The 10,388-nt window shown below is 42.9% G+C and overlaps 1 protein-coding gene across 1 annotated transcript; it reads left to right on the top strand.

Annotated features, from left to right (window-relative positions):
- Positions 1-3,019: 3,019 nt before the first annotated feature.
- On the top strand, positions 3,020-9,680 carry tlr3 (toll-like receptor 3). The gene is made up of 5 exons (XM_088921707.1): positions 3,020-3,084; positions 4,302-4,769; positions 5,062-5,253; positions 6,056-7,896; positions 8,979-9,680. Exons 2-5 carry the CDS (start codon positions 4,335-4,337, stop codon positions 9,205-9,207), a joined length of 2,697 nt encoding a protein of 898 aa, XP_088777833.1. The 5' UTR covers positions 3,020-3,084; positions 4,302-4,334; the 3' UTR covers positions 9,208-9,680.
- The last annotated feature ends 708 nt before the right edge of the window (positions 9,681-10,388 follow it).

Genomic DNA, 10,388 nt, shown 5'->3' with positions numbered 1-10,388 from the left:
TGTCATAGGGTGTGCTCCAGAAATTGTATTTGCCCTGACCTCTTTGTTGGTGATGGTTGTTGTGTTGTATGGTTGCTGCAAAACAGACTTCCCCTGCGGGGTGATGATAAAGTTTGAATTTGCAATTTGCAATTAAAGTCTTATTAAGTCACTGGAGACCACTTGTTTATTCTGACGTTTACACTGGAATGAGTAGAGATACAGTATAGATACTGATGGAAAAAAGAAGCGCAACACCTCCTCCTCCACACTCTGGCCCCCCCGTCTGCGTGGAACAGGCTGAAGAGAGACTCATCCACGAAGAGGACCTGATGCCACTGCTGACGAGTCCATCGCAGCCTCTGTCTGACCATAGCCAGTCGCGTGTGACGTCTAGGAGCTGTGAGCAGAGGGCCTCTGACAGGTCGCCCTGCTCTAAGGCCAGCAGCATGGAGCCTCACTGTCCTGTCACTGATGCGAGCATTGTGTCTGCCGGCAGGTTCAGCAGCAGTACGGGTGGCAGATCTGAAACGATCTCTCAGATGGACCAGTCTGATGTGTCGGTCCTGCTCTGGTGTGGTCACTCGAGGGCAACCAGATCTTGGACGGTCATCTGTCCTGCTGGTCTGCTGAAACCTTCTCTGCAGTCGGGACACAGTGGAGCAGCTTACTCCATAGTGTCCGGCAACACTGGCACATGACAGGCCTGCCTGCAGCATGCCAATGGCCCTCTCCCTTGCTTCTGGTGACATTCGAAGCATTATGGAATGCACAGAAAACTGACTAAGTGAGGCCTTTTTCTTGCAGTGACCTAAGCTTTGAATTAAGGCCTTTTTAAAGGTGACCTGATCAGGCATTGTTCCACCTGGACCTCGTGGGGTAAAAGTGCACCGAACGAGCTTTCCCGTGATTGGCAAATTGCCATGCCTCACTGCACAAACTGTATTGCTAGTCAGAGGGCTAAAAACAACTTGACAACTTTTTGTGAAAGTACTTAAGCTACAACTACAGCCTTCTCATTCCAGAAAATGTTGCGTTTCTTTTTTTCCATCAGTATACAGTACATAGTTTGTGTTGCCACTATTTGCTTTAGACACAAACGCCGTCGTGCTGACCCTGATCGTGGAAATTGTCTTGCTGTGGCGAGATGAGTGCAGCTCTCCCCCTGCTCCTGCCGGGCTCCCAGCATGCACAGAGCCACTCTCTAGACAGCGCCAGCGCCAGCGCGTACTGTAACTCCTGTCACACCCACAGAGCCTATGAAAATACGTACTTTATATATCCGACTAAAGCGCTGATTCCGCTTTCACTTTTACAGCGGCGGGCTTAGATATGGCAAATGTTCAGTTCCTGTGCAGACAGTCAGGATCTTCTTGGTCACTGACCCTCTTTCATCCCACATCGGATCAGCAGGGATCTGGCACTACTAACGATCCTGTGATCATTATTAATAACAGCTTTGCGTGTTTTATATCCGCATGCACTGGACAGTGAGAACTTTGAGCTCTACTCCTGTAAGAGCAGTTCTTCTTATCTCGGGTCCCCTTTGTCATATCATTGTGTGCCAGAATGAGGAACTGTGGCTTGCTTGCTGGTGAGATCAGAGGTTGGCCCTAGTTCCTGCTGGCCCTGGTTATTTGCGACGCCGGACTCGGCTTGGCTTGGCTGGAGAGTTTCCCGAGTGGGAGTGGGTTAAAAGGAAGCTTAATGTACTGTACACTGATAAGCAACACATACGATGGAGATAACGAGCCTTAACAACATCCTCAGAACACTAACATATCGACAACACCTGTGGTTCTGAAAACGTTTGATGGTTTATCGCGGTTTTTAGCACTAAGCGGAAAAAAATAAAGCTTAGTTGAGAAGACAAGGATACAGTAAATGACAGTTATTTCGCTCGCCATATTTTGTTAGCCCTTGAAATCCCCAGAAAAAGGTGAAGGCGGAATCAGCAGACAGGACTGGAGACACGACTAATGCCGGCCTACGGCCCTTACAGTATAACAAGGGCAAAGGGAATGTCACGAATTTTAGATGGATGCGTTAGAAGGTGTTGATGTGCTTATGGTTACGAGAATTTAACTTCTGAACAATTGCAGATGCGGCTTGATCTCGCCTTTACTGAAGCCCGTGCGGTTCCGCAAAACGGACGTAGAAAGGGGAAATTTAAAAAAACGCACGGGACAATTGGGATTAGACTGTTTTCTAATGTACAGCTAAAATGTTTAATCATGTCTCTTAACTTTTATCCTAAGGTTGGGTATCGGGGTTCTTCAGCACTGCCATTTAATTAGAATTTTAATTAGACTGTATTTTGGTTTTCAAAAAAGAGGACGGGGGGGATAATCGTCACTCGACACATGCCTCCAAAGTAATGAATCTTTATTACTTTTTCTAATAAAAAATCAATTAAAATTGCTATTTCTCTTCCATAACGGCAAACAAGGAAAAAACCAAGAATATAGCCCTATGTTAAACTTGTTTTTTTTCATTTTAACACAACAAAAGTATTAACATCTGAGGAAACAATGAAGCCATCATAGCTTAGGAGAAGTCCTCATTGCTTGCAAAAATTAACAATTTTAAATAAACATTCTGAAATATAATGAAACAAGTTAAACATTGTTATTTCTCATGGCCATAAAAACGGCCACACACACACACAGTTTTCAAGCTACTGTACTCTGTGTGTAAATTCTGAGTAACGAGCAAAACAAAATCCAGGACAATTTTATGAATTTTATAAATCCCGGTCGGACCGATATTTTTGGTCCCAAAAAGAGTACATGTGCGGGGGAAAAGAGGACGTCTGGTTCATCTTGTTTAATACAATATTTTAGACAATTTGTAGCGAAGCCACGGTACTCCGGTACTTCACAGGACCTGCGTAACTGGAAGCGCATCCGAGATCGGGTACGACTACAGCAACGCCGTGAAGTTTTTTAACTTTGGATATTTTATACTACATCATAGAAGCAGGGATCTCTGGTGCCCAAAAGTGCCAAGTCCGGCTCCGCCCGCTTTCTAAATACTGAGTCACAGGCGGTTGAAAGCTTGAAGCTAATGCCACTCGCAGGAGAAGCGTGATTCTCGTTTCCAGAGGTAAGTGCAGAGCCTCCTGTTTATTGCTTTGGCATTCCAGAACAAGAGCCGAAAAACGTGGAGGCGATGGGTCGTGTTTGTTTTAATAGGAAAATTGTTTTAGGCCTCGACTGGGATAATGAAAACGAATGTTTGTCGGCATACAGTAGCCTGCTCAGTTTGCATTTGTTACCCCAGACTAACAAGTTTCAGTGCGCCGCAGCTAAAGATATTAAAATGAGAGTTGTTTTTTTTTACTTTCTCAGAATGGGGTGGGGACGCTTAAAAATGTCAAAAGAACCTATTTCGATTGCATTTGTTTTCAATAAAAAACGAAAATACTCAGCTTCGTAGGGTCATTTTGAACCGAGCTGAACTAGTTGTGTTGCTGTCGTTTTTTTTGTGTGCAGTAGTACTGTATTAATACTGATTTTAGACGTTTTGTGTTGATGGGGGATTAACGATGTCTATTTTATTGTTTCTTTAAAACCCCAGACATTACGGCGCTGCGTCTGTTACAAAGTGTTTGGTCTGTTGCTTGCCGGGCAACAGAAAAATATTATGATGAAAACAAAAGCGTCCGGAAGCAATATTAGTGCTTTTGGATTCCGATGACGTACAGTATAATGAAGAATTGTTAAAAGCAGTCCTTTCTTGTACTAATTATTGTAAAGATTTACAGGAGGTTATTTATGCCCTGGTGTCATTAACGTTGACTATATTCGTAAAGTTTTTATTTTATATCATTGATTAGGTGCTACTCTGAAAATTACGAAACTTAACAGCAGCTGTACACAGCGGTTAGCTCTGCTGCCACCTCACAGCTCCTGAGTTCTGCGTTTGACTGTGGTTTAGGAAACCTTGGGTTGAGCTCGCATGTTCTCTCGTGTACAGTATGTGTGAGTCTGGTTTCTTCCCTCCTCTCAAAGGCAGGTGGTGTTTCTAAAGTGTGCTTTGCAAAACACCGCTGTCACAATCCTGGCAGCAGTCCTGCCTTGCACTATAGGCTTCTGGGATAGAGTCTGGGACCCCGCAACTCTGACCAGGAAGATACTGCATTCTGATCATAGGTGGACGCAAAGCAGATGAGCATCCCCTAACTTTGTAGCACCTGAAGTGGAACGACTGTCAATTTAAAAATGACTCTTGTGCGCGGTATCCTGCACAGCATTACGTTTTTTACCGCTACTAGTTCATTTGAGATGCATAATATTCGTGCTCTTACTGATATCTTTCAGGGTGAGCCTTTCGGAGATCACGGGAGAAGGAAGATGATTCTGTTTCTCGTGATTGTTGAGGTGGCGTTTTTCACACCAAAGGTTTGCCACGCAGACCAGAAAAAGACCCACTGCGAGATTAAAAATCGAAAGGCTGACTGCACTCATCTGAAACTTCAGAACGTCCCCTCTTATCTACCAGAGAACATCACGGCTCTCGACCTCTCTCACAACCAGCTGAAAACACTGCCCTCTTCGGCCCTGTCCCGGTACCACCAGTTGTATTATCTCGATGCCGGTTTTAACAGTATCCAGGCAATCGATCCCCAGCTGTGCCTTACACTTCCTCAACTGCAGGTCCTGAAGTTGTACCACAATGAAGTGCACGTCCTGACGGAGGCCATGCTGCAGAACTGCACCCACCTCACTGAACTGCACTTGGCGAGCAACAGGTTAAAACCGAAAGGCGAACCTTTTAAAAGTCTCCAGGTAGGAGACTCCATTATGGTTTTTTTTTGCTTGGCAAGAATTAAAACAGTACATTGTTTTTCCCAAAAGGAGGGACCTAAGAAATTCTGATTCTCTGAACATATTTTTAATATCCACAGTTTCACAAATCCAGGTTCACAAACATTTCTTAAGCAAAACAGGTCACTTAAGTTTCATAATGGATTAAAAAGAATTGTTGTATTGAAAGTAACAAATATTGCCAAGGTAAAATCATACCCAAATTCACCAGCTGCATTTCACACTGTGTATTGTGATTCTCTTCTTCTGTTAGAATTTGAAAAGGCTTGACGTGTCTCGCAATGACCTGACCTCTGCAAAGCTTGGCACACATCCTCAGCTCCTGAACCTTGAAGAGCTCATACTGTCTGGGAACAAAATCTCCATTCTCAAGGCCGATGACTTCTCTTACCTCAGCAACGCCTCACTGAAGATCCTGAAATTATCTGATCTCCCTCTTAAAAAGGTAGTGCTTTCTATCCTGTTGTGGGGTTAATATTTAAGAAGATTGCAGTTAAGGTAGCTGTAAAAAGTAGAATTTTTTGTGAAAGTGAGGGTTTTATGCAGTAATTGTGTTTGTGCATGTTCTGAATATGCATTGTATTACAGCAACAGTGTATAGAGATAGCCTGCAAGAAATAAGTTGCAACTTTTTACAGTATATTAATTTTATTTGGCTTAGTATACCAGCCTGCAGCCTTTCAAATGCACTATAGTGGATACTGATGCACCACACCTCTCTTGCATGGCCAGACAACTTTGTAGAACTGAAGGCTTCTCTGGGTTAGAATATACAGTACATGTAAACATTAACAGATTATTCAAGAAAAAGCAAGTGGAATTTTACCAGGCAGGTATTTAAATGTACCTTCAATGTGATGTGCTGTTACCACTCATCTCCGGCAAGTGTTTTAAGTCAATTTTATCCATTCAGGTCAAACTCACTCTTCTTAGCCACTTCAAGGCATTTACCTTCAAAGGTCAAAAAGATTATGAACAGGTTAGATTTTAAGAGTCAAGCAGGTGCTAATCCATTGCTAATCAGCTGGTCTCATGAACACCCTCATGAACACAAGTGAATATAATCATAAAATAATTTGTAGAGTACAGTATGTGCAAATGCAATGGAACCCAAGTCTGGTTTGGTCAGACGATTCTATGACGTTTATCATGCAGGACGGACTGCGTACGTGTTCCTTATTAGATATAATATCCCTTGTCGGATTAAGATCATTGTTTTTCTAACTACCGTGTTCTTCTTTTCTCAGTTTGAGCCGGGCTGCTTCAAGTGCATTGGAAGAATCAGTGTCCTTGTTATGGATGGCAGTAAACTGGGTCATCCCCTGACGGCCAAGCTGTGCTCTGAATTGTCGGAAACCAAGATTCGTAGCCTTTCGCTGCAGGACACCTCGCTATTGACCTTGCTGAACACCACATTTAAAGGACTGCAGTCTACTAACCTTACGTCTATGGACCTCTCTAAAAACGAAATACCTGCAGTGCAGCGTTCTTCTTTTCAGTGGCTTCACAGTCTAGAAAATCTATCCCTTGCAGAGAATAACTTTAAATGTTTTACTAAGGACATGTTTATTGGTTTGGGTAGCCTAAAATTTTTAAATCTCACCAAGTCCCTTAAAAAGCACAAGTCGTCTTCTTATCCGGTGATTGATGACTTTGCTTTTCAGAATCTGTTGAACCTGGAGTTTCTAGCTATGGAAAGCAATGCATTCAGAGAAATCACAAGTAACACTTTCACAGGGTTAAAAAGCCTAAAGTATCTGAGTTTGAGCCGCAGTTATTTTAACTTGAGAACTGTGACTAATGTGACGTTTTCATCTCTGGCCCAGTCTCCCCTCAAGATCCTTGACCTAACGAAAACAGGAATCTCGTACCTGGATGCTGGAGCTTTCTTTTGGCTTCGAAATTTAAGTAAATTGTACATGGGTCAAAACAAAATTTCACAGGTCTTAGAAGGAAGGGAATTTGAAGGACTTAACAACATAGAAGAAATTTTCTTGTCTTACAACCAAAAAATCACTTTGACCCCTTCGTCTTTCAACTACACCCGCACTCTGAGAACCCTGATGCTTGGAAGCAATCTGATTGACAGTCTGGACCTGCATCCTTGTCCATTTCAGCCTTTAGGGAATCTCACTGTATTGGATCTCAGTAATAACAATTTAGCTAACATAAATGCTGGTCTGTTTAGTGGCCTTCATGATCTAAAGATTCTGAAGTTACAGCATAATAATTTAGCTCGCCTGTGGAAAAAGGCCAATCCTGGGGGACCTGTACTCTTTCTCAAGGACTTGCCTCAGCTTGAAGTACTTCAGCTGGACTCGAATGGATTTGATGAAATCCCCGTTGATGGCTTCAAAGGATTATTTCACCTTCTGGAGCTCGACCTGGGTTTGAATTACCTGAATGTACTTCCGGACAACGTTTTTAATGACCTCACGTCCGTGAGAGTGCTGAAGCTGCAGAAGAATTTCATCACGTCTGTGAAAGAGACCGTGTTTGGGCCAGTCTTCCGCAATCTGAGCGTGCTGCATATAGAGAAGAATCCTTTCGATTGCACTTGCGATAGTGTCCTGTGGTTTGTCAACTGGCTCAATGTGACCAATGCCAGTGTTCCTCAGTTAAGCTCCCAATACGTTTGCAACACACCTCCTAAATACTACAACAGCTCACTTGTCCTGTTTGACACATCGCCCTGTCAGGACCAGGCCCCATTCAAACCCATGTTCGTTACCACCAGTAGCTTTTTGCTCACATTCATGGCAATGGCCATTCTCATCCACTTCCAAGGGTGGAGAATCCAGTTTTTCTGGAATGTCCTGGGTAATCGGATTCTTGGGTACAGGGAAGTTGACTTGGGGGAAAACAGGTTTGAATATGATGCTTATATAGTCCACGCCCAAGAAGACTGGGAATGGGTGGAAAGGAATCTTACTCCCTTAGAAGAAAATCCTTTTACATTTTGCTTTGAGGATCGGGACTTTCTGCCTGGTACACCACACTTAGAAAATATCGTTGAGACAATTCGCCAGTGCAGAAAAATAGTATTTGTTGTAACTGAAGCTCTTTTAAAGGACCCTTTATGCAGAAGGTAAGTGACACCATGAATGTATTACTTCTGATCATTGACCACTGATATATAATTGTAAACAACAGCCTATAGGAGTGGCTCATGCCAATCATCTGAACTACACTAACATCAGTCAGGGTGGCTGACACTAAACATCTGGACCACACTAACATCAGTCAGGGTGGCTGACACTAAACATCAGGACCACACTAACATCAGTCAGGGTGGTTAGTAAAAACTACTTGAACCACTATCACATGAATCAGGATGGTTGACATAAAACATTGATTTGCTGTAAAAACAGGGCTCCACTTGCTGCAGGGTCCCTAGAGGTTCTGCTCCAGTGTAGCAAAGGAACAGAGGTGCTGCTCTCTTGATAAGTGGGGTATATTGGTTCCTTTCTAGGTCTTTCTTGCTTGAATTTCACCAGACTTGACATTTAACAGATCACCTGTTCCCAATGAAATCTCACACAGATGTGGGAACTTTCTGCTTGTTCAATGGTAAAAGCTGCTGGAGTGTATTACAGGCAGTCATGAATAATAATAATAATAATAATAATAATAATAATAATAATAATAATAATAATAATAATAATTGCTTACACTTATATAGCGGTTTTCTGGACACTCCACTCAAAGCGCTTTACAGGTAATGGGGATCCCCTCCACCACCACCAGTGTGTAGCCCCACCTGGATGATGCAACGGCAGCCATAGTGTGCCACACACCAGCTCTCAGTGGGGAGGAGAGCAGAGTAATGAAGCCAGTTCAGAGATGGATAGATGAATAATCAACTCATCAGAATGTCTCGGAAAACATTTTGGCTGTGACTGTTGAAACTGGTGCTACTGTTTTTCTGCTTGATGTTTGTTGACTGTTGGGTATACTTTTTCAATTTAGAAAACATGCTCACAAAGGTGAAGTTTCCAATGGAACCGTAATGAGACTTAAAAACTAAATAATTTAAAGGGCAGCATAAGATGAAGTTACACAGTGAAAAAAGGTAGTCAAAAAGATCATTATGACCCAGATTTGAAGCGTCTCTGTCTCTTAAGAAAACAGCCCTTGTCAGTGACGTCTGCCTGTGGTTTTTCTCCACAGGTTTACGGTTCATCATGCTTTACATCAGGTAGTCGAGGAGAGCCGCGACTCGATTGTTTTGATCTTTCTGGACGACATCCCGGACTACAAATTAAATCAGTGTCTGTATATCCGGCGGGGCATGCTGAAGTCGCGCTGCATTTTAAACTGGCCCCTACAGAGGACACGCATTCCAGCGTTTCACCAGCATCTGAAGGTGGCACTGGGTTTGAGTAACAGAGTGCATTAACCCTTTTGTTTTCTGTGTTGTTGTGCTTCTCTTCATTTGGTCAAGAAGCTGGTGTTCTTGAGTTCACAAAGAGGGAAAGTCAGCACACACCTGCTTTACACAAAGCTTGTACTGTACATGTTGTTCAAGTGCACTTCCGTCTCAAGAACACGCCAAGCGTCAGGCTGCAGCCTGTTACAGAGCAAAGCTGAATAACATGTTTGAGGGTATTCTGCTGTGGCCAGAAAATCATTTCTGGGGAACTGTTTTAAAGTCCTGAACAGAAGTAATAAAGAAATAGAGATCCTTGCACCACGGGGCTGTTCTGCATTAATGGGACTAATAATTATGTCTGAGAGCATTGTTCTAACAGTAACCCTGCTTAGGATTTGCTCCTGTGTCAAGTGGTCGTTTTCCTCAATATAGGACAATACCATTTGTGTTCTCAGTGTCAAAGAGATTGCAGTGCAGAATAAAATATGATGGAATGATAATCTAAGACTGATTTCCTTTTTTTCCCTTCATGGTTCTGTGGCTGAGACCAGTATTGGGACTGGGAAAGGAAGCTGAAACCTCACAGTCACAGCTTTTTGCTGGCATATTGAAGCTGCAGGATCTTGCTTGGAATGTACTGTGTGTGGATAAACCTACAGCAGGATGCTGTACTGTATGGACGTGTGGTTGATGGTTCAAGCAGCTGATACGGCTGTCGCCTCTGGGCAGCTGTGAGGTTCATGCCATTGAGGCTCGAGGTGAAAGCAAATGAAATGCAAGCCTATGGAAGCCCGTTAAAAGGTGATATTGAAGTGCATATGAATTAGAAACACTCTTATACCTGAAAATGAGTCTTTTAACACGACCCCTTGACCTATTAAGTGTGTTCAGCAGTTGGAGCTGCATCATTTGGATGCAAATAAGCTCAGTATTTAAAAACCCTTTCTAAAATGCAGCAGCAGAGAAGAATGCAGCAATCGCTGTGCCATGATCAATCAGCCTGTGATGATAAAATTATGAATAAACTGTATATTTGTGAACAGACTCAACATATTGTAGGTTAGGCTTTCACTGGTATAATTGGTTGTAGCTGTCTGGACGGTTTATTTAAAATGGGAGGTTAAGTTTACAGCTATGCTGATAACTGAAGATGTTAACCTGGTGAAAACATGATCTGTACAGAAAGGCTTGCTTATCGGGTTTCCGGC

Source organism: Atractosteus spatula, chromosome 1 (genome assembly GCF_055471065.1).
Source record: "Atractosteus spatula isolate fAtrSpa1 chromosome 1, fAtrSpa1.hap1, whole genome shotgun sequence".
Classification (NCBI taxonomy): Eukaryota; Metazoa; Chordata; class Actinopteri; order Semionotiformes; family Lepisosteidae; genus Atractosteus; species Atractosteus spatula.
This window is presented reverse-complemented; position numbering and strand designations above follow the sequence as displayed.